At 32.5% G+C, this 25,685-nt stretch overlaps 1 protein-coding gene across 34 annotated transcripts in view; it reads right to left on the bottom strand.

Moving 5' to 3' along the window:
• Positions 1-25,685, bottom strand: part of LOC131806527 (calcium-activated potassium channel slowpoke) — a 157,544-nt gene that overhangs the window by 1,532 nt on the left and 130,327 nt on the right. For 15 of the 34 annotated variants that reach the window (XM_059130674.1, XM_059130673.1, XM_059130669.1 and 12 more), the window contains 8 exons: positions 25,062-25,136; positions 21,182-21,214; positions 17,083-17,251; positions 12,065-12,130; positions 7,297-7,474; positions 6,712-7,219; positions 2,341-2,477; positions 2,088-2,230 (listed from right to left, as the gene is read on the bottom strand). In XM_059130674.1, coding sequence (XP_058986657.1) covers positions 2,088-2,230; positions 2,341-2,477; positions 6,712-7,219; positions 7,297-7,474; positions 12,065-12,130; positions 17,083-17,251; positions 21,182-21,214; positions 25,062-25,136 — 1,309 coding nt within the window. The remainder of the gene's footprint in view (positions 1-2,087; positions 2,231-2,340; positions 2,478-6,711; positions 7,220-7,296; positions 7,475-12,064; positions 12,131-17,082; positions 17,252-21,181; positions 21,215-25,061; positions 25,137-25,685) is intronic. The other 19 variants (XM_059130693.1, XM_059130686.1, XM_059130691.1 and 16 more) reach the window with 5 other exon arrangements.

Here is a 25,685-nt window from a genome sequence, read left to right as displayed (position 1 = left end):
CCACTTTAATATCAAAATTAATACCAAACTTGGTTTTATTTTAAATTAATTGGCGCCCAACGTAAGGTAGTAAATTAAAATATATTGCATATATTATTTCATATTTCATATATTAACTCTTTGATGAAAACATTTCTCAATGAAACTGGCGCCCAACGCGGACACCCTAATTAATAACAAATTTGATAAAGATGGTTTCTTCAATAAAAGTGGCGCCCAACGTGGACACCATGCTAAGTAACAATTTTGATAAAGAAGGTTTCTTCAGTGAAAGTGGCGCCCAACGTGGACACCCTGCTAAATAACATATTTTAATTTTAGAAGAGAGAGTGGTGAAGACATACGAGTAATACGTTTATTCAAAGGTAGCTTTCAAAATAAAAACTAGGCTTTCCTTCAAATCAATTGGCGCCCAACGTAAGTCAGTAATATTAAATTCAATTTAATGATAAGGAGCAAAAAAAATAGTATTTTGATGAAGAAGTTCTTTTATGTAAGTGGCGCCCAACATGAAAAATACTTCACTGTATATTAAGTAACGCGAAGAGGCTTAATGAAATTCTCCAAGAATCCTGAAAGTATGAACAGTCACTTTATTAAACCTCAGTATTGAAATATTCTAAATAACATCGACAATTAAAAAGAAGATAATTTCCATTGATATTTTCAACAATAAAGACCTGTAAAAAGTTTTAAATTTATAGAAAGGCCGTAATTACAAACTTGATTCTACTCCAAACCAATTGGTGACCAACGTAGGGCAGTAAATAGAAATATATTTCATTTTAATTTGAAGGTATGGGGAAAAACAGAAGTATCTTGGTAAAAAGATTTCTTCAACGTTAATGGCGCCCAACGTGGATACAATAATAAATGACAATTCACTGTATATTTTGTGAAGAGTAAAAGGAACAGTATAGACATTATTCTCTAAATGAAACTCTATCCAATAAAATGTAAAGAAAAATGTCTTTCTGGAATAGGAAATGAGCGGTAAGGTTATTAAACCTATGGTCAGTATTGATATATTCTAAATATTCGATACGACTCAGAATGAAGTTAGAATTTAGTTTTCTTTTAATATAATTTTTCGGAAGAATTATAGAAAAGAAACATAAGTATATTTGTAAAAGACGTTATTTCAAAGTAATTGGCGCCCAAAGTGGACTATTAATAAACTATAATTTTGATAAAGAAGCTTGGCGCCAAAAGGGGACTAAAAATAAATAATAATTTTGATTAAACCAACGTGAAAACCTGAATAAAAAACAATTTTGATAAAGAAAGTTTACCCAATGTAAAAGGCGCCCAACGAGCACACCATAAAAGCTAACCATATACGGTGTATTAAGTAAAAAAGTAAAGAGAAGGGTGAAAAACTTGACATTTAACGTCTCAATTTTACTCTCTCTCCGAAATACCCTCACTGATGTCTTTCAAAGAGCAAGACGAGAATACAGCATTTCTTGACAGAAAATTTGTGGTGTGAGCCGTGGGTCGAATTATCTAATATAATGTCGAATTAATGTGTTGAAATATGAAAATTTTCGGAAATATGAAACCTATGGTCAGTATTGATGCATTCGGAAAATGTCAACAACTAACTGAAAATAGAAGGTAATATTCTTTTTCTACCAGAATTAAATAAATAAATAAAAATTAGAAAATCTAATTAATAATACACATACAAGTCCTGTGGAAGGTCAAAGAGGAATATATAGGTGAGGTCTTCTATTTAAGGAGGCAGGGAATTCTACCTATAAAATGCCTCTAATAAGAGTTCTAAATATGAAAGCCTTGTGGATGGCCTTCTATCCATTGGCGACTGTACCGAAGTTTTCAAAGGACAGAATATCTTCAAACCTCTTCTAAGCACAGAAAACTTTCCACATATCTCCCAGGAGTATAAAATCTTCCACAGGACTTTTTATAAATATGGAAGTTATACAGGCCAGTGGAAATCGCTTTATTTATGAAACCCCCTTTTTCTAGGAAACATCTATGCGAGTTTTTCTTCCAATACAAAACTCGTTTATATATCAAAATCCTGTTAAAGAAGTGTTTATAATAATGCAAAAATTACTTACCTATCTCGATTACTTAAACTTTCCGGCGTACTATAGCCTCCACGCAGACCGGCACCTTCGGCTAATATCAATTCTAGTTCCGGTGTGGCACCTCCCGTAATTAATGATCGGATTAATGTCAAGGCATTTTGATTGAAATAGGTCTACAAACAGAAACAAAAAACAAAAAAAAAAAAAACAACAACAACAAAAATTACATAACTCAAGTTGCAATTACAAAATCACAATTTAATTCAATTGGATGTGAAATTACCGTTGACATCAACGAATCTAAGACACTGACGGCAAACGCTGTGCCGCATGCAAATGGCTGTGTTAAATATAGTTCGGTATCTGGGTCATCGTCGTCGTCTTGATCGAGAAACTGCACATTACTATCGTTGACAAGTTCTTTAAGCAACAACCAAAACATTTTCGATGATGAGGAAATAAAACTTACATTTTGAAAATTTCATTTTTTGCACGCAAAGCTAAATGTCCTTTGCCCTTGAGCGAAAACAGGGCAAAGCAACTTCAAGCCATTAGTGGCGAGTGGGGGGAAAGTTAGTTAGGTTTGCGGTGGAGCCACAGCTAATACGAGTTCGATGTTGGCTTAACTTGGATTTGTTATAACTTCCATATAATCTCGGGGTACATGGGAGTCATAGCAAATGAAAGTTGCCAACAGTTTGGGGAAGCATACTAAATCATCACTGGCTGTGATGATTGAATATGCTTTCCCTATGGAAGGTTTCTTTGGGAAAACAAGCAACGCTACAAGATTGCCCATCTTCTAAGAACCAATTGTTCGTATTACCCATGACTCCCTATTGACTGGGTTGGCTGTTGTTTTCTCTCTTCTATTTTATAGAAGAAAAAAAAATACAAAAAGGAATAAATTTGAAAGTAAACTTTAATTTTCGAAGTTAAATATTTTTTTAATTTTTATTAATTTGAGAACAAAAACGCGAAAAAAAATTTTCAATATAAAATCAATTTTGTTGAAATTTTATAAAATTTCCCTTTTTTTTTGAAATTTTAAAAATTTTCAAACAAAAATTTCTATTAGATTATGAAATGGATATGAAATCCAAAATTTCCATTTTCAATTTCCGAAATTCTTAAAAATAAAAAATATTTATTTAAAAATATTTAAAATTTCATTTTTTTTTAAATTTTCAAACAAAGATTTCTAATGAATTATCAAATGGAAATGCAATGCAAAATTTCCTTTTTCAATTTCAAAATTCTAAAAAAAAAAAAAAATATTTAAAAATTAAAAAAATAATTCTTTAAAAATATTGAAAAAAGAGACTATCTCCGAGGGGTATATATTGCGAAATTCAAATATTTACAAATAAATTTTGAAAATAGCTCATTTTTTATTTTGAATTTTCAAAATTCTTAAAAATAAAAAAATATTTAAAAAAATTAAGTGCTTTAAAAAGTATTGAAAAATGAGTCCATCTCAGAGTGATATCAATTGCGAAATTCAAATCTTTACAAATACATTTGAAAATAACAAAATTTCCATTTTGAATTTCCAATATTCTTAAAATTAAAAAATATTTTAAAACTAAAAAATTAAATTCTTTAAAAAATATTGAAAAAACCGTTCATCTCGGAGGGATATTTTTTGCGAAATTCAAATCTTTACAAATAAATGTAAGAATAACAAAATTTCCATTTTAAATTTCCAAAATTCTTGAAAATAATAAATATTTGAAAACTAAAAAAAATAATTTTTAAAAAAAATATTGAAAAAAGAGTCCATCTCAGGGGAATATATATTTCGAAATTTAAATATCTACAAATAAATTTGAAAATAGCAAACATTTCCATTTTCAATTTCCATAATTCTAAAAAATAATTAGAAATTAAAAAAAAAAAAATAATTCTTTAAAAAATATTGAATAAAAGAGTCTATCTCCGATATTTACAAATAAATTTTGAAAATAGCTAAATCTTTATTTTTAATTTTCAAAATTCTTAAAAATAAAATAATATTAAAAAAATAAGTTGTTTAAAAAATATTGAAAAAAAAAACGTCCATCTCGGAGGAATATTATTTTGCGAAATTGAAATCTTTACAAACAAATTTAAGAATAACAAAATTTCCATTTTGAATTTTCAATATTCTTAAAATTAAAAAATATTTATAAAGTAAAAAATTAATTTCTTTAAAAAATATTGAAAACCCCCGTCCATCTCGGAGGAAAATTTTTTGCGAAATTAAAATCTTTACAAATAAATTTAAGAATAAAAATAACAAAATTTTCATTTTAAATTTTCAAAATTCTTGAAAATAATAAATATTTGAAAACTTAAAAAAAATAATTCTTTAAAAAATATTGAAAAAAAATAGTCCATCTGAGGGGGATATTTTTTGCGAAATTCAAATCTTTACAAATAAATTTAAGAATAACAAAATTTTAAAATGTAAATTTTGTTATTCTTAAATTTATAATAATAAATATTTGAAAACTAAAAAAAACAATTCTTTAAAAAATATTGAAAAAAGAATCCATCTTAGAGGGATATGCATTGCGAAATTCAAATCTTTACAAATAAATATGAAAATAGCAAAAATTTCTATTTTCAATTTCCAAAACTATTAAAGGTATTAAATTTTTAAAAACTAAAAAAAATAATTCTTTAAAAAATATTGAAAAAACCCGTCCATCTCGGAGGGATATTTTTTTCGAAATTCAAATCTTTACAGAAGAAGAATAACAAAATTTCCATTTTAAATTTCCAAAATTCTTGAAAATAATAAATATTTGAAAACTATAACAATTAATTCTTTAAAAAATATTGAAAAAAGGAGTCCATATCAGGGGGATATACATATATTTCGAAATTCAAATATTTACAAATAAATTTGAAAACAGCAAAAATGTCTATTTTCAATTTTCAAAATTCTTAAAAGCATTAAATATTTAAAAACAAAAAAAAAAAAAAGAATTCTTTAAAATATATTAAAACAAGTAAGCAAAGGCTACAGTCGAGCGGGGCCGACCGTTGAATACCCTACAACACTACAATAAATGATACAGTTTATATAGGCGAGATACTCGAAAGAATTCCACAAGATATTGTGCCAAATAATAAAGAAAACCATCAGGTTTCGTTCTCTAATTTTCGAATAATAGCAACATAAACTAATTTGCTCATTTCCAATTTGGCTTTTGCAATGTCCGGTAACCCCCATTCAAATGTGCGTGAGGATCGGTTGATAATTACGACCTGCTGACAATTTTGCAGTTTTTTGGTCCATTTCAACCCCTAAATATATGGCGATCATCTCCAAAAAGAATAGGCTTCTATTCTGACCCTCATCTGATCCCCATGCAAAATTTCGTTAGGATCGGGCCATAAATGCGATCTGTATATGATATCCTGATATCCTAACTACTTAGTTTTGTTAGCTGTAGAAATATTACCAAATGTTTAATTCAAAATGAAAATATGCCAAAAATATGACAAAATTGAAAAAATTTGAGAAAATTTTACAAAATCAATATTTTCATCTTTAGAGAGATATTTTTATGCGATTTTTTTAGACGCTTTTTCTTTCCTGCCAAGAGGCCATTCTAAACTAATGAGAACTTTCGAAATCAGTTCAGTCGTTCTCGACATATAAGAGATTTTTCAAGCATATCTTCTTTGATAAACATATATATCGCACATATTTTGCTATATATCCGTTTTGTTGGATTTTAACATCAGTGTAAAGATCAGAAGTAACCTTGTCATGGCTTTGTGATTTCGCCGGGATTTAAAATATTCGCGGTTTAATGAAAAATTTTGAATTTTTTCAACACAAAAGATATGGTCTATTTTACCCGCTAAATGTTATCCGATGACCACCCAAATTGGTAGGCTTCTTCCCCGCCCTAAACTCTAGCTACATGCGAAATTCCGCGTCGATTGGTCTATAATTGCGACCTGTATAGCTACTGCAAAATCCGACATTTTTTCAGTATTTGGTCCATTTCAACCCCTAAATATTATGCGATCATCTCCAAAAGAAATAGGGTTCTATTCTGACCTAAGACCCACCTCCATTCTAAATTTCGTGAAGATCGGGCCATAATTGCGACCTGTAGAGTGATTACAAATTAACATGGACAGACGGACAGACGGACAGACGGACGGACGGACATACATAGCTAGATCGACTCAGCTCGGCGAGCTAGGAAGATCCATATATACTTTCCTATATGGGAAACCAATATTTCGAGGTGTTACATAATTTTTGGGCCAATCAAACTTATAATACCCCCAACACATAGTGTTGTAGGGTATAAAAAGAGTCCATATCAAAGGGATATATATTGCGAAAATAAATTTGAAAACAGCTAAATTTTCATTTTGAAATTCCAAAATTCTCAAAATAATAAATATTTGAAAACTAAAAAAAATCTTTAAAAAATATTGAAAGAAAAAATAAGAAAGAAAAAATTCTTTAAAAAAAATATTTTTTAAAATTAAAAAAAAATAATTCCTTAAAAAGATATTGAAAAAAACCTTCATCTCAGAGGGAAAATAACACCAACAGTCAATTCGTTTTGTTTTATTTTTGTTGTTGTAAGCTTTGGTCGCTGGCTGGCAAACATAGCCAAGTTAGTGCAATGCAGTTTACCTGTTATCATCGGCACATTGGCGCCATAGACGGAACCGCGACGCTGCAGTACAATGGGACTGCCCGCCGCCGCCGATAGATTGTCGAATTCTGGACCCCGTTGACTCAACACTCCAATGGTATCGTCGAAAGTCATGGCTTTAATATTCAATGATGCCAAAATAGCCTCTTTGTCGGCCAATGTAGGATCATCATTGCTAGGAACTTTAGCCGATAATATGCAACACATGTCGCACAAATTAACATTGACGGCCCTTAAATCGGCTCTACTTAACGGAGAACCATTTAGCACCGAGATTTTCGGCAGATTTTGTAACATCTTCCATTCCCGCCTTATGTAATCAACTGATCCCACAATGACCACATGCTTCAATTCGTGATAGTGAAAATTTGAAGCACGCAGAGGCATGACTAAATTACGCAAACCAATTAGAGGTGAGTCTGGATCGGCGAAAAGGCAGACAACCACGTGACCATTGAGGACAGTCATGGCCGCTTGATTACGATCCTGTATGCGATTTATTTGGAACAACAAGAATCATTATTACATAACACTCCGCAACCCATTACATTGTAATACATTACCAGTATACAGTCTTCTAGACTCTTGGCGGGACTCCAATGGAACATACCCGTAGAATCATATTTCATTTCGGTTTTCTCGAAATCAAAGTCTTTCGATTGATCATCGGCAATGCCGGCCGGCAATGAGACGCTGCCATTGGGATTTTGTGAGCCGGTGCCGGTGCTACGGCTTGTTGGCCTGCATCGTTGCCATTCAAAATAAATGAGAAAAAGATAAAATGAAATTATTTCAAAATAGTTTTCATTAAAAAAAATAGTTTTCTAGCATTCTGCTTTTTCTCTTCAAAAAAAAAAAAGTTTTACAGAGACAGACACAGCGAAATTGTACAAATGATGAATAGAATAGATGTTGTAATTCGTTAGTTAATTTAGCTAAATATTGTTAATCCAAAATGAATGCTAAAACATCAAAATGCAAAAAAGAATGGCATGGTTTTGTTCTTTCTTTCGTTCGTTTCATTGAACTTTTGGTAGCCAAAACAAAACATGAACGAGAAACAACGATGATGAATGAGAAATGCGCTAACGTTTGTGTTAGTATTAATAAAAGTTTTCAAAAAAAAGGATAGAGTTAATTAACTACGTTAAAGTTATTAGGCGACGGAAAAATGCTTTGTTTTCAGAAAAGTAATATCTTTTTAGCCAAAGTAGAGTTGATGTGAAAATGTTCAAAACTAAGGCTATGTAGGCGAGAATGTATTTTATGTCAAATGATTGAAAATCTTTTATGCTGAGAATGAAATTCAATGGTTTGTTGATACCTTTACTGAAATATTGATTATAACAATGTGCACCTCTTGAAAAATTAACCCACATTTTCTATTACACATTATTTTAATATAATTTCTTAAATGTTTATGCAATTTTACAAATTTTCCTATTATTTGAAATACATTTCAGAGGTTTAACATGGCATCTTAAATACATGTGTTTTTGGCACTTGAAATTTATTGAACATTTGCCTAGAGAAATTAAATAACTTACCTAATTTATTTTTCGAATATTTCGGAAAACAAGTTCAGTTTTTAATTTAATAAATCGATTTGTTCAAGCAATTCAGATTACGTGGAATCTGAGGGAAACTTAATGCAATTAATCTATGCATTTTGAATATTTCTCTTGGTTTTGTTTAGAAGGGCGAGGACTATAAATTATGCATAGATCAAAAAGTCTTTTATTATCTGTCATGAGTAAAACATCAACAAACAGACATATACGAATACTTTTCTACAATTGTTTTTATAAAATAATTTTTTAGCTTATTATGATTATATTTATTTTGATTTATTTAATTTAAAATTCAACGCAGGGAAAGTTATTTCGAAATTCTCTTAAGCATGTCTCTTTCATTATTTTGCTCTTCTATGAAATTATGTCTTAATTTTCTCTTTATACCAGCGCTCTCCCAAATACTAGGTTATGAAGAGAAAAGGGAAGAAGAAACCGTTCAAAATACTTCAAAGAGAGTATGAAAACTATGGCTCACGTTTTTGCAAGTGGAGAAGAGAAAATGAAAAAAAATCAATAAAAGAGAAAATTATTCAATAGTGTGACGTATAATATCGATTAAAATAATTTCACTTAAGCTTAATGAATATTTAATGAAACCAGTAAAAAAAAGTCTTAAAGTCGGACGGGGCCGACTTTATGATACCCTAATTTAGTAGAGCTGCGCATAACAATTAAAAGTTTTTATGGGAGAATTCAATCATACACGCTATGATTATAACTATAATTTAAAGTTCAAAGGACTAAATATGCCGAAGTATTTGTATCTTTTAAATTCGGACTTGCATTGCCCATTTGGTGCACAATTAATTTGAAATCGGATAAAAATATATATGAGAGCTATATCCAAATCGGAATCGATCTCGATAAAATTTGGCAAAGATATTTCTCAGCTGTATTTGATATATTTCGCTGAATATCGTTGTTGCGAAGTGCATATTACGGCTGTGGGTAACAAATATGACAAATCGGATGAACAATATATATGGGAGCTAAAGCAATATCTGAACCGATATTCACCAAATTTGACATACTAGCTTCTAGACTCAATTCGTTCGTAAGTGCCAAATTTCATCCAATTTGACCAAGTATTAGACGTTTGGTGCACAATCAAAAGTAAATCGGACGAAGTTATATATGGGAGTTATATCCAAATCTGAACCGATCTCGATAAAATTTAGCATATGTATTTCTGAGCTGTATTTGATATATTTCCCCAAATATTGTTTTTACAGAAAGCATATTACGGCTGCGGAGGACAATATAACAAATCGGATGAACAATATATATGGGAGCTATAGCTATATCTGAACCGATTTCGATCAAATTTGGCACACTAGTTTTCAGGTCTAATTTGGTTGTATGTGCAAAATTCCATACTATTCAGACTGATATTACACGTTTGGTGCACTATAAAAGGCAAATATTGCGAAATTATTTTGAAAATCGTGGTAATGTTGGAAAAAAGATTTTAACATTTTAAAGAAGGTATGAACCTTTAGCTCAGTTTGAAAACAAGCTAAATTGTCCTATTTGGGGCACAGGAAACTCGATCACATACATTGAAAAACATATGAATCCAAAACGGGTCACTGTTTTGTGCGGATTTTAACTTAAATAGAATCATGCATAATAAATGCCGACAGCTGTATACTCTTTATATACCCGGTTATACCCTGCATTGGAGAGGCTCTGGAGATCCATTTCGTATATGACCTTAGTCTGATATAAATATTAAAACGTATCAAATTTGGACTATATCGAAGTGAAAGAAGTCACTTTATGAGTGGTTACCCTTTGTGGGAGAGGTACTAGAAGGAGTGAACCGATATCAAACATCTTCACACCAGATCATGTACTATTCCTTAATTCGCATTTTATGAGCGTTTTATTATGCTAAATTTTGACCCCATTGTGGGGGAGGTACCAGAAGGAATATCGGCCAATATCCCATTTTCACAAAAGATCTTGTGTTATTAGAAATATTATGAAGTGCCGAGTTTGAAAGTAATCCGATGCTCAATTCGCGTTTTATGAGCTTAATGGTTATTCCAAATTTTGACCCGTTATGGGGGAGGTGCTGGAAGAAGTGGTCCGTCTCCGTCTTGGAATGAGAAAAATATTTATATATGCTGAGATTAAAAGAAAGAAGTTGCTTATTTCGCGTTTTATGAGCTTCCTGACTATTCCAAATCTTGACCCGTTGTAACGGATGTAACAGAAGGAGTGGTATAAATATTAGAATCTGTGTAACTGGGAGACAATCGGACTCCTAGTAGTCATAATTATTCAAAATGTTGACCCTTTTTTTTTTGGGGGGGGGGGGGGGTGTTGTTTTTCGAGTGGGCCGATATTGCTCATTTTCACACCTGATCTAGAATTGTTGAAAATATTAGAATTTGAAAATTTAGAACAAAATCGGATGAAATTTGGGGGGGAATCAGATAGAGTGGACCGATATTGCCCATGTCCGAACTCGATTTAAATTTTATAAAAATGTAAAAATTTTAAAAAATTATGGTATTCAAATTGCTATCGTATTCAAATTGGTATAAAATTGTAGAAAAATGATTGAAAATGTCTGAAATAAGTTTTTTTTTAATATTTTTTTATCAAAAATTGTTATTACCTTAAATGTTTGATTTTTTCAATATAATATTAAAATATAAATGTTTGAATGTAAGACTCTTCTTATCATCCAAATTATGAATTTGAAATATGAAAACATGAATTATTTTCATGAATTATGGAATATGGAGATATGGCGATTGATCACTGAACGACAAATAAAACTTTCGATCATTGATAAAGAATGATTTATTTTGAAAAAAATAGAAAATGAGCAATGAAATTTATGATGACATTTATAATTTCGTATAGCTTCTTAAAAAATGACAGTTTATAGATAGATATGTTGATAGAGAAGTTAAACTAATTCAAAACAATTTATGACACAGAAGACAGACGGATAGATAGTTGGAGAGAGAGATAGAGAGAAGATAGTAGGAAAAGTAACGAATAGGAATAAAAAGTAGTGCAAAAACCAAAATGACACCAAACTAGAAGTAGAGTACAAAATTGTTGTTGTTGTTGTTGGTTGGTTGTTTTTGTGTGGTAACGACTATTGGTATGTAGGGTACACAGTGTGCGTGTTTGATTTATTTCGAGACATTACAATTATACACAATGTTGTAATGAAAATTAATATACAAATGCACAGACATTGACACAGAGACACACACAGATATAGATAATGGCATTTAAAAACAGACATATAAACAGAGTTGTATTTTTTTTTGCTTTTCTTTTTGGAATTTACAGACAAGGCAAGGCGCAAAATTATATCAGAGAAAAAAAATTAAGAAAACATTCACAAAATAATGAAAAATTATAGAAAAAAATTAAAACAGAAATGTATTGAAGGCGAACAAACGCTGTTGTGTTAAGTTACGACACGTTCTGTACGTTACGAGTATTACGTTATGTTTACGTTTAACTTTAACATGTTTAGATTACAATTTAGAAGACAAAAAAAAAAATTAAAAACAAAATATTTATATGGCAACTCTGTTTTTTATGTTGTTTGTTTAAAAATTGTTGTTAGTATTTTGTTGTTTAATTTTAGAACGAGTCACAAAAATCAACAAAAATAGTAGTAGTAGTAGTACGATACGATAGTAATGTATGATTAGAATAAGTAGTAGTAGTAGTTATTGAGGAAAATTAGTAGTAGTAGTAGTAATTAGTAATGGACGCATACATGAGCTTTTTAACTTCGTAAGCAAGTTGATAGCCCGCATAAGGATTAGCTTCGTTTTCGGGAGGCCTGTAACAAAACCGTTAAAAATTAAAAAAAAAGAAAAAAGAACGTTTTTTAAGCATTTCCTGCAATGTTTTGTTTGGATTTTTCAAATTTGTTTAGAAAAAATTTTGTAGTGGTTCTGGTTATTTTTTATTAAAATTGTCATTGATTATTGTTTGTAATTTAGTAATAATTAGTTATTTGTTTTTATTAATTTCGTTTTGTATGAATTTAAAGAATTGTATGAACAAGATGTAAAAAATGCATATATCACAGATGAATGGAACCATATGAAAAACGGAGATAATTGTTAAATTACACGATTATTTGTCGTATTAAAATTTTAAATTCTTAAAACAAAAAAAATATAGAGTAGCAAGGTAAAAAATCATAGAACTCAAATTTGAGAATTTCCCAAAATTATATCTCTATAAAGATGTAACCATAAAATATATGTTATGCCATTTTTTATGTTGGAGCGCATTTTTCAGTGTCAGATTTTTTTAAAATATTACACCTTTTTTAGGTGTAATTCGAAACATTTTAATTGTAGAATTCTGTTTGTAATTCAATTTTTATTCGAAAATTCCAATTGTAATTCCAATTGTTCCTTCGAAATTGACGAAGGAACACATTATTCAAGCCGTATAACGAGTATTTCGTTCTTTTCTCCTTTGACACGTTGGGCGCCAACCTTGAGTGGAACTTCAGTAAATGCCATATGTATGTCAGAATGTATGTCACATCCCTCGGTTGGATTTTTATGATAAAAGATGTTCTATGGTGAGCCATTTACGATCCCAACAAATCCATAGAATTAGATGCGCAGGAGAATTTTTTTCTTTTAACACTTATCTGCGCTAATATGACGCTTTCAACTTTTGATCATTTTGGAACCAATCTATTTTAATCTTTAAAATGAATCGGGTCTATAAGGTCACTAGTTATTTAAGATACAAACTGTGACGTAATGATTTCATCACATACATAAGTCAGAACATACAACCCCACCCATGGTCTTACTGACCACACGAAGAAGCGACGATAACAGCGTCACCCAACCACCCCAATATGCCTTGGCCGCCTAATGGACTATCCTGTTTTCAGCAATATGTCGTTTACCGTATAAGGCAACTAATTCTCATTCACTTGGTAATGCCGGTCACAAAGTTTTTGGTTTGGATTACGAAGAGACAGGCGTGCTACTTCAAGGGATTTGCCCAAGAGTAGTTTGTGAGTTTCTGAATAATTTTCTCTTCTTCCGACTAATGGGATCAACGGGAAATACTTTTGTAACTGGCTCTCATTAAATTGAGTTGCCGGTTTCCGCAGGAGTTTGTTGTTCCACGAGAGCTTCGGCTCGCTGTTCTGCGAGAGTTGCGGCTCGCTGATCCGCGGGAGTATTGGTTCTCCGGTCCGCAAAAGCTACGGATTGCTGTTCCGTAGGAGCTTCGGTTCGCTGTACCACACGAGCTTGAACTCGCTCTTCCGTAGGAGCTGAAACCGAAAATACCCACATTGAGCTGCCAAACCCGAACAAGTTCTTATCAATCTGTGAAGGCCTAGATATCGACTGCCGAACATACCCATAGCGAGTTGTCGAAATGGAATGAACTCCGATCCATTTTAGAAGATCTGGACAGCTGTTTCCGAATAAACCACCGGTGAGCTTCGGAACCCGAACGACCTAAGACGAATTAGACATATTCTCCCGAGTATCCTTACAGTGAACTGCTGTCCCCTAACGTTTATACCACGAGTTCCCAACCCGTGTTCGAAGATCTTGACATCAATATCCCAAACAATGAAATTCCCAATTACCTCGAACACACCACCTGTGAGCTACTGAGCCCGAACAACCTAAGACGAATTGGACATGTTCTCCCGAGTATCCTTATAGTGAACTGCCAGGCTCTAACTATTATTAACCCATCTTCGAAGATCTTGACATTAATATTCCAACCAATGAAGTTCCCGTACCGTCAATATCGCAGACGCCGACTTCAGCGAAAACAAACATCTTAATTCCTGGTTAAAATTAACCAAACTACCATAAGTATCACCTTCATATTTTCAACATCCCGAACATAAGCACCCCAATTCCTGATCTCCCGCACCAATCAACATTTGACGACCATCCACAAGTTCCCGATTACCTTCAAATCGTCACCCATACCAAATGGCAGTGTCACCCGAACACAAACATCGTAAGTCCTGGTCTTGCTCACATTTCAATATATGACGTTGACCCACGACGGTTACCTACGAATCGTAGGCTTATTATACTCCATACCAACCATCTGCATACCAATCGAGAACAACCCGACATCATAGTTCCCAATTTTCCACGAGTCGTTCGTCATACAGGGTGAGATGAAAAAACTGCAACCAACTTCAGATTGCTGTCATCTCAAAGTCACTCGTCCGACAGCTGTTTAAAATTATTTCAGTGACAGCTTATTATATTGTTTACAAGCGTGCAAAAGCATTTTGGTGAGAATCTTCCAGAAAAAAGTTATTCGTGACGGAATTCAAGCGTGATAGTGTGATTTTTGGCTGGAAAACCAAAAGTGGCTATCGTTAGAGCACTCCAGCATTTACATGTGAATAAATCATTTGTGTCTCGAACCATCGCTCGGTAGCGTAGCCCGACGTCAAGGAAGTGACGGAAGAAAACAGCAACATCGGCAGAAAAGTAAAGGAGCGACTTGATCGAAAAATGAGCTCGGGATGAAGCCATTGAAATACCAAAAAGTGCAAGAACTTACACCGCAAAGAAATAAAACAGACTCAAAAGAGCTAAAGAGTTGCTTCGCTTGGCCGAAAGTGGTGAACTGCCGAATTTGGTTTTCTCCGCTCCGATGAGAAAACATTCGTTGTCCGGCAGTTTGTAAACAAACAAAATGATCGTGTTTACTTGCAGAAGAGGTCAGCTGAAAATGTGCACCTTCGGTTGGCCGCCATAACAGCCGATGGTCGCTCCTCGCTCATATTAATCGACCGTGACATCAGAATAAATGCCGCATATTGTCGCGAAAATATTCTGGAGGGCGTATTAAATCCTTGGCCACGCACTCAGCACGCGCCACCTAAGAATGGTTACAAGATGAGGTTCCTCGCTTAATTTCCAGCGCACAATGGCCACCAAAATCTCCGGTTACCAATTCGTTGGACTATTGTGTCTGGAGTATTTTGGAAAGCAAGGTTGGCATTAAAAATACCAATGTGTCGATCACCTCAAGCAAGCCATTCGCCGGGAATGGGCCAAAATACCGTAGAGCAACATTCGGGCAGCGTGTGACGGTTTCATTGGCCGTTTGAAGGCCATAATTCGTGCCAAAGGTGACCAATTCTCACAAATCTAAATTTATTCTAAACGTTGATACTGTTTCCGACATTTTTTGCTTTCATAAAATTATGATGTTTGGCTTTCTTGCAGTTTTTTTTATCTCACCCTGTATATACTTTATGGGGTCTACGACGAATATTTAGGGATACTACAAATGGATTGGCAAAGTTAATATACCCTCCGTTTCAAGGTGGATGATATAAAAATGTAACCAGCTGGTAGCTCTGCTATACCTTTTTATTGTACCATGGATAAATGTATATTTCACAACACTTCACCGTTTATTCTTCTAAATATATTCTGGGTCTTTTATTTTTAAGTAACCTGACCTTTTATTCTTTATACGGCCATAATACTTAACTGGCTCAAGGGATTAGCCCTGATAATTGATTGCTCGAAAATAATAATTGATTGCTTGTTTCATGTTGTCATTTCAGTGTGATTGGTCGTGATAATTGACCAATCACACCGAAATGACTACGTGAAACAAACATTACATTTATTTTCGAGCGATCAATTATCAGGGCTAATCCCTTGAGCCAGTTAAGTATTATGGCCGTATAAAGAATACAAGGTCAGGTTACTTAAAACATATATAAACAATTTTCATTTTATAAATAATCCGGATTTGGATTATAATTGTCATATCTATTATCTATACTTCAAATAACTCCTTTTAAAGTTGATTATCCCTACAAAACATAAAACATTAAAACATTCTAACATAAACATGGCATTACTTTCTGCAATGCTTATTGAGCTTTGACATATATCCGTTCTTTCATATGGTTCCATTCAATGATAAAATGTTACAAAAACATAATTATAAAAACAAAATAACGATACAAATAAAATCGATAACTAAAAAGTATTTTACAATAAAAAATAAATTTAAATTTCTCATCTCAGTGGGTGGAAATTTAAGTTGTAAATGGTTGGGGGTGGGGGTGTAAGAAAAAAACAATTCTCTATTAGAAGTCAATCGAGAAAAAAACATTCGCTCTTTCTAAATTGGGCTTGTTTGTGTTCTTTTTGGTTGAGTATTAGTTTTGCTTTGTATTTTTTTCATTGGTTTGTTTTGTTGTTAGAGAGAGAGAGAGAGACTGATGACATTATTTATAAGAATGTGAGACGTGTACAGTGGTGATGAAAGGATTGCCATCAATTTAATTGGACTTTTTTATTTATTTATTTTTTTTTTTTTGTAAATTGGTTATGTTTTTTTGTTGGTTGGTTGGTTTTTGTTTGAACAGAGGACTGACTAACAAATCACATTGTTCATATAGAGAATAACAAATAATAGAGAGAAAAAAGGAAAAGTAACATTTAAGCGTTTTTGTTTTTTGGTTGGTTTTTTTCTTTTGGTTTTTTTATACATTTTTGGTGCTATTATTTCGTTTTTTGGTTTATTTTACATTGGCAAATTATTTTTGATTTAATTTCTTGCTTTGCGTTTTTTTTTTTTTTTTTGTTATTTTGACCTTTATATGTATTTTTTTTAATTAAAAACAGAGTGTTTCTCTAGACATTTTTTGTTAAAGAACAGGAAATAACAGACATACATATTTTGATAATCCTAGAAGTGATGACCTTGATTGGTTCTTTTTGGGTTTCTTCCCATACTCACCGATTATATTGTGAGGGCGACATAACCTGACCCTCTAATTGTTGTCTATTTACAGTTGGTTTAACTTTATTCACTTGTTTCACCGTCCCCGATGGATGCAGGCCCGTTGTGCCGTTGCCGGGTGCCAGGCTGGTTGAACCGTTCGGCCGTCGATTGTGACGATTTAAAACTAAGGAAAAGAGGAAGAATTTATTATTAGGTTCAAGAAAAGTTAATCTTCAGATACATATGGAGAAAGCAGTTTGATGCCCGCTGGGTTGAGACGAATGCATATTCTAACTCTATACATATTCTTAAAAGAGCTATTTAATTTGAGAAAATCCCAATCAATTCGAAATAAACTAAAATTATTTGCTTAAAACACAAACAACTTGCGTTTTGACTCTCTCGGCCACTTTATACATTTCTGAGGGGCGGATCCTAGACCCTGCGAGAATACTTCAGCAAAAGAAAGGGAATTTAGGTCGTTACCGGGTATGTAAAACAATTTAAGCTATATATAAATCTAGAAAAGAGAACAGCTGTAATCTATTGTCATAATTTATTTCTGAATATGATTTGTAAAAGCATGATTTTTGATTTTTGAAATCTTTTAATTTGACTATAATTCGGTCATGTTTTATTATACTTTGACTGATGAGTTCCCTTGACCCATCCCGTGCTCTCGGGATCTATGAGAATTAATAGTCGAATATACCCCAAATAAATTCTCCACACCACCACCAGATGTTATGCATTTATTATAGCTGCGAATATTAAAGCATTTTTTAAATTGCCAATTGATTATAGCACACAAATATTGTTAAAAATATTTTAATTATATGAGTAATACATCAAGTTGTTAAAGCGTTAGTGAAAAATTCGAAAACATTTAAACTTTAAACAGCTTTATTAGGGTTAAAACTGTACAATTTTAATTTTTTCAAAGGTTTTTTAAATCTTTATTCATGTATCGATATGACAGGGTAATTATCTGCACCAAAACATTTTCACAAAAATTTGTGATTTTCATTTTTTTTAAAGATTTTTTTAGACGTGGATTTTTCTAGACTTGGATATTTCAAAGATCTGTTCTAGGCCTGTATTTCTTAAAGTTTTTTTCTAGACGTGGAGTTTTTTAAAGATTTTTTTTTGGACGTAGGTGTTTTAAAGATTTTTTTAAAATTTTAAACGTGGATTTAAAATAAAAATTAAAAGTGGATTTTTAAAAAAATTTAAGCGTGAATTTAAAAAAAAAAATTTAAACCTTAGACGTGGATTTTTTAAAGAATTGTTCTGGACGTTAATTTTTTTATAGAATTCTTCTGGACGTGAATTTTTTAAAGATTTTTTCGACGCGAGTTTTTTCTAGACTCCTCCAAGGTCTAAAAGTGTGGATTTTTTTCTCGACTACTTTAAGACCCAAGTAGTAGACTTTTTAAAGATTTTTTTTAGTCTCCACCAAGGCTTGGTTTTTTTTGTAGACTTCACATAGTCGTGGATTTTTTTAAAGATTTTTTCTAGACTTCATCAAGGCGTGGAATTTTTTAAAGATTTTTTCTAGACTTCAACAAGGCGTGGATTTTTTTTAAAGATTTTTTCTAGACTTCAACAAGGCGTGGATTTTTTTTTTAAAGTTTTCTTCTTCTAGATTTCACCAAGGCGTTTTTAAAGACTTTTTTCTACACTTCAACAAGGCGTGGATTTGTTAAAGACTTTTTTCTACACTTCAACAAGGCGTGGATTTTTTAAAGACTTTTTTCTACACTTCAAGAAGGCGTGGATTTTTTAAAGACTTTTTTCTACACTTCAACAAGGCGTGGATTTGTTAAAGACTTTTTTCAACACTTCAACAAGGCGTGGATTTTTTAAAGACTTTTTTCTACACTTCAAGAAGGCGTGCATTTTTTAAAGACTTTTTTCTACACTTCAACAAGGCGTGGACTTTTTAAATATTTTTTTCTAGACTTCACCAAAGCCCAAAAGGCGGGTATTTCCTTTTTAACAGACTCATGCAAGGCTCAAAAGCCATGGATTTCCTTTTTTTCTAGACTCATCCAAGGATTTCCTTTTTTTCTAGACTCATCCAAGGATTTGCTTTTTTTCTAGACTCAACAAAGGATTTCCGTTTTTTCTAGACTCAACAAAGGATTTCCTTTTTTCCTGGGGTCCTTGTAGGCCCAATGGCATGGATTTTTTAGAGAATTTTACTAGACTCCTCCAAGGCCCAAAGGCGTGGATTCTTCACAGATTTTGTCTAGACTTACCCAAGACCCAAAAGGCGCGGATTTCCTTTTTTTAGACTCTTCCAGGCCTAAAAGTTGAGGATTTTTTCTATACTGATCCATTTTTTTCTAGTTTCCTTGTAGGTCCAATGGCATGTATATTTAAAGATTTTTTCTACACCCCTCCAAGGCGTGGATTTTTATTTTTTTTCTAAACTCCACCAATGCCCGAAGGCGTAATTTTTTTAAATATGGTGATTTTTTTAAGATTTTTTCTAGACTCCACCAAGCCCCAAAGCGTGAATTTCTTTAAAGACTAGACTTTGTCAAGGCCTGGATTTCTTAAAAAAAATCTAAAATTCTCCAAGGCCTACATATAAAAAATCTAGACTTCTCCAAAGCCTAGATTTCTTAAAAAATTCTAGACCTATCCAAGTTCTGGACTTAAAAAATCGACGCTTCTGCAAGGCCTGGACTTCTTAAAAAATTCAAGACTATCCAAGGATTGGATTTTTTTTTTAAATTTTAGACTTCTCCAAGTCCTTGATTAAAAAAACAATTCTACACTTCTCAAGGCCCTTAAAAACATTTTTAAATTCTATACTTCTCTTTAAGGCCAGGATTAAAAAAACACTTCTAGACTTCTTCAAGGCTTGTATTTTTTAATTCTACACTTCTCCAAGCCCTGGATTTAAAAAAAAATCTAGACTTATCCAAGGCTTTTTTAATCCTAGACTTCTTCAAGGTCTTCATTTAAAAAAAGGAAAGGCTTCTCCAAGACTTTCTTTTAAATTCTAGACTTCTCCAAGGCCTGGATTTAAAAAAATCTAGACTCATCCAAGGCCCAAAGACGCGGATTTTTTCTAAATTTTTGTGTGCGTGAATTTGAATGCGTGATTTTTTTTAATTTTTTCCTAGACTCCTCCAAGGCCCAATGACGTGGATTTTTATCTAGACTTCTCCAAGGCCTGATGAGAGGGAACTTTTAATCTGGCTAACCGTGATAATCAATAAATTACTACATATTTCCATAGTTCAATTTATTATGATTGGCCAATTATCATTGGGGCTAGACAGAGAGTCGCTCATTTATGTTCTCACAATTTTCGTGCTCTCTGATTACAACGTTTTTAAATGGCCTGATTGTGAGTGTCTGAGTATATTACGCTCATTGAAGGTACATACGTATTTTCTGGTCCTGATGTCAACATACTTTTAACCATAGACAAATTAAGGTATAGACTAAAAAGTTTTAAAATTTACCACTTCCGCCAGATGTCTCTATGGTTGATCTTGGGCCAGTAAAGTCACTCAGGGCTAGTGAAGTCACTCGACTTCGAAAACAATTTATTCATTTTTCTGCTATTTAAGTTCTATATTTTTATATTTCACGACATGGTTGGGTAATGTCAATGTAAACATAGTCACTGTTTCGTTTTTAATTGATAAATATTAAAGTATCATAAAAATATTCAATATTTTGTATAGTGAGAGAATTGAGTGAGTCTACTGAACCTCTCTCACAGCATGAACGACATCTATTGAAGCACTTTTTTCGAAGATAACAGATGAGACAACTTTTTAGTCTATACCTTAATTTGTCTATGCTTTTAACGACTTCAAAAGTATTAAAGTATCGCAACCTTATAAAACAGCTTACCAAAGCATTTTTTTTATAATTTGCTGAACAATTTTATCTATAAAAGGCTTTTATAAATCTAAACGTTTCCTTGAGGCATTTTAGTTTTTTCTCATTTTTTTTTTTATTTTTATTATTTTATTTTTTTTAATTTTAAATTTTTTTTTCTTTTGGAATGGTGAATTCCCTCTCTCCTTTCTCATTACCAACATCAAACTGCTCTCAAATGTATACAAAATTTTGAATTTATACTTACGATTCATATCTTCACGATCTCTTGTTATATCACCTTTACGCCAAATAGTTGAGCAAGAGAGAGAGACATTTTTGTACAAAAGAGAATTTGTTAATAAAACATGGCCAAAAAAATATTCGAATTTTAAGAATAATATTAATAAACTAATGTTTTAGACAAAGGAATATAGGATAAGCTGTTGAAAGGTAGTTTATTTTTTTTGAAACATTTTCTTGTCTTGTGTTAGAGGCGTTGGTTTACTCAGAGTTTAATTTTATAGGAAATAGCAGGGATGGTTGGCAGGTAATTAGCTTTGACTGACAGTAGCAGAGTATGAGAGTTCAGAGAGCACAACCATCACCACCACTACTATAAATAGGAGAATAACTATTAGTTGAGTTAAGTGTTAGAATTAGAGTTTTTTTCCTTTTATTTTTTTTCGTTCTTAAATAGGACTGTTAATATTTTTTTCGGATTAGAATTAGAATATAAGAGGATAGCTTTGAATTTTGTAACAACTAAAGGAAAAAATACAAATAATAATATTAATTAAATTAATAATAACCATAATTTCGAAAGTAACGTAAAACACAAGCCATATAAATGCAAATAATTTTCAAAATACATAAAAACTGATTTTAATTTCGTTCGTTTTTTTTTTGTTGGGGGTATTTTTTTTTAAATTTGATTTGTATTTGTAAATAACAACTCTTTACATAGAATTAGCAAAATATTGTATAAAACACTTGGGAGTGGGAAATGGAATTAACTAAAAAAACATGTGAATACGTTATAGGGTATTTTTGCAAGCCAGAAAAGTAAAAAAAATCCTTCAGAGAATTTTAAATGTTATATAATATTATATAATAATTATGTTATATTTTACAGGGTGAAATAAAAAAAACTGCAACCAACTTCAGACTGCTGTCATTTTTAAGCCCCACGTCCGATAGTTATTCGTGATGGAATTCAAGCGGGATACTGTGATTTCTTTATATTTGGCTAGAAAACCACAAGTGGCTATCATTAGAGGACTCCAGCATTTAAATGTGAAAAAATCTTTTGTGTCTCCTACAATCGCTCTTTACCGTGATACTGGTAGCGTAGCCCAACGTCAAGGAAGTGGACGGAAGAAATCAGCAACATCAGCAGAAATTGTTCGAAAAGTAAAGAAACAACTTGATCGAAACCCGCCTCGCAGTAGCCGAAAAATGGCATAACATACCGCAACATTGCATTCGGCCGATATGGAAAATGAGCTCGGGGTAAGGCCATTGAAATTCCAAAAAGTTCAAGAACTTACACCGCAACTTCAGCAGAAATGGTTCGAAAATTAAAGAAACGACTTGACCGAAACCCGCCTTGCAGTGGCCAAAATGGCTGAACATATCGCAATATTCCATTCGGCAAAACAATTGAAAAATGAGCTCGGGGTAAAGCCATTGAAATTCCAAAAAGTGCAAGAACTTACACCGCAACTTCAGCAGAAATGGTTTGAAAAGTAAAGAAGCGACTTGATCGAAACCCGGGAGCTGAACATATCGCAATATTTTTTATTCGGCAAATACTGAAAAAGGAGCTCGGGGTAAAGCCATTGAAATTCCAAAAAGTGCAAGGACTTACACCGCAGTAGAAAGAAAATAGACTCAAAAGAGCTAAAGAGTTACTTAGCTAGGACGAAAGTGGTGAACTGCCGAATTTGGGTTTCTCCGAGGAGGAAACTTTCGTTGTCCAGTAGTTTGTAAATAAACAAAATGATCGTGTTTACTTGCCAAAGAGGTCAGCTGAAAATGTGCACCTTCGGTTGGCCACCAGAACTCCAGCGCCGGTCATGGTGATGATGTGGGCCGCCATAACAGCCGATTGTCGCTCTCCGATCATATTAATCGTCCGTGGCATCAGAATAAATGCCGAATATTCTAGCGAAAATATTCTGGAGGTTGTATTAAATCCGTAAGCACGCAAACATTTTGACCGCAGACCTTGGACATTCCAACAGGACTCAGCACCATTGCATTCAGCAGACGCCACCCAAGAATGGTTACAAAATTATGGTTCCTCGCCTTATTTCCAGCGCACAATGGTCACCAAAATCTCTGGATACCAATCCGTTGGACTCTTGTGCCTGGAGTATTTTGGAAAGCACTAAAAGTGCCTAAATGTGGACCTTCGGTTGGCCACCAGAACTCAAGCGCCGGCCATGGTGATGGTGTGAGCCGCCACAACTGCCGATGGTCGCTCTACGCTAGTATTAATCAACCGTGGCATCAGAATAAATGCCGAATATTATAGCGAAAATATTCTGAAGGGTGTATTAAAGCCATGGACACCCAAATATTTTGGCCGCAGACTTTGGACATTCCAACAGGACTCAGCACCATCGCACTCTGCACGCGCCACCCAAGAATAGTTACAAAATTAAGGTTCCTCGTTTCATTTCCAGAGCACAATGGCCACGAAGATCTCCGGATACCAATCCGTTGGACTATTTTGTCTGGAGTATTTTGAAAAGCAGGATTGGCACTAAAAGTGCCTAAATGTGCACTTTCGGTTGACCACCAGAACTCAAGCGGTGGCCATGGTGATGGTGTGGGCCGCCATAACAGCACATTGTCGCTCCCCGCTCATATTAATCGTCCGTGGCATCAGAATAAATGCCGAATATTATATCGAAAATATTCTGGTGGGTGTATTAAAGCCTTGGGCACGCAAACATTTTGGCCGCAGACCTTGGACACTCCAACAGGACTCAGCACGCGCCAACCAAGAATGGTTACAAAATTAAGGTTCCTCGCTTCATTTCCAGCGCACAATGGCCACCAAAATCTCCGAATATTAATCCGTTGGACTATTGTGTCTAAAGTATTTTGGAAAGCAAGGTTGGCACTAAAAATACCAAAGTGTCGATCACCTCAAGCAAGCGCTTCGCCGGGAAAGGGGCCAAAATACCGCAGAGCAACATTCGGGCAGCGTGTGTCGCTTTCATTGGCCGTTTGAAGGCCATAATTCGTTGTCAAAGCTAACCAATTCGAACAAACCTAAACTTATTCTAAAATTTGATGCTATTTCTAACTGTTATTGGTTTCATTCAAATAAAATTAAAAAAATGTAAAAATTATGGCGTTTGACTTTGTTGCAGTTTTTTTATCTCACCCTGTATAATAATTACATAATATTTCTGAAACTTATTTTTTAACTCATTTATTTATTTATATTTTTATTTATTTACTTTTTTTTTTTTTTTTTTAAAACTTTTTTTTTGAAAAATTTTATTTTTAATTTCAATTATTTTGCAAAATCATTTATGTGTCTTTTATGGCTTACAACAACTTTATATCAAAAACAATGGATATGTATTTATTTATTTTTTTTTTTTCAAATAAAATTTTAATTTTCACATCATGCTCTTCAAAAAAATACACATGTAGAAATTCTGATACATTGGAAGAAAGTATTTATATAAAATACATATATATATAGAGAGAGAGATTATAGTATTTATAGATTTATTTTCATTAGATACAGGATTTTGGTATTCTTAAATTTTATTTCAAAATAAAAATCATGAAGAGCGGAATTGGTATGGAACTGATAACTTAAATTTGACTACAACCTAAAACAATTTTTTTTAAGAAAAATAATCCATAAAAAGCCAACCTAAAAAGAAAATTTGAAACCAAACACGAAAAAAGTTTTGAGAGAAATTTCAAAATTCACATAAAAATATTTAAACCTAATTCTTATTATTTTTTTCTGTCATTTTTTGCAAAAATTAAGAAAAAATGCATTGTTGTTGTTGTTGATTTTTTTGGGAATATCAAAAAACAATGCCTCTCTAAATTAAAAAAAAAAAAAAAAATAAGAGAAAAATTTGCTGAAAACTATTTTATTGTTTTTTTACCCGATATTGATCGACGCACATGCACCCTTTTCGGTAGTTCCGGTGGTGTAAATGTGGGTGCAGGATGGTGATCATCTGTTGTCATTATTTCACGTTTCCACAATAAACGGGTCATATTCAATTCGTCGTTGTTTTTTTTTTTCATTATTTTGTTTTTGTTTCGTTTCGTTTCAATTTTTGTTTATTTGGAAGAGTTCGTAAAGAAAAAAATGTAGATTTAATTTTAGTTTTAAACTTTTTATAGATATTTTGTTTTCAAGTAATGGGAATTAATTAAAAAAACGGAAAAAATTGAAAATAAAATTGGAGGTAGTTTTTTTTTTCGTTGAGAAAATATTGAAATAAAAAAGAATGAAATCTAGAAATTACGAAAAGAGAAGTAGAAGGGGTAGACAATTGACAGTGTTATTTTTTTTTTTTTTGTTTTCCTATGGTTATGGAAGTTTAATTAATTTAATTTACGGCCAATACTAATACCCTGATAAGGGAATTTAATGATACGAAAAGTAGACACTCTCTTTTTATTACAGCCGATCAGGTGATAACCTGTTAAAATGCATTATTATGAAGATTTCAATAAAAGTAAACAAATTTTTAAAACCCTATTCATCAATAATTTTATAT

This window comes from Musca domestica, unplaced genomic scaffold (assembly GCF_030504385.1).
Source record: "Musca domestica strain aabys unplaced genomic scaffold, Musca_domestica.polishedcontigs.V.1.1 79, whole genome shotgun sequence".
NCBI lineage: Eukaryota > Metazoa > Arthropoda > Insecta > Diptera > Muscidae > Musca > Musca domestica.
Note: the sequence above shows the minus strand (reverse complement) of the source record. Positions and strands in the feature narration are given on the sequence as shown.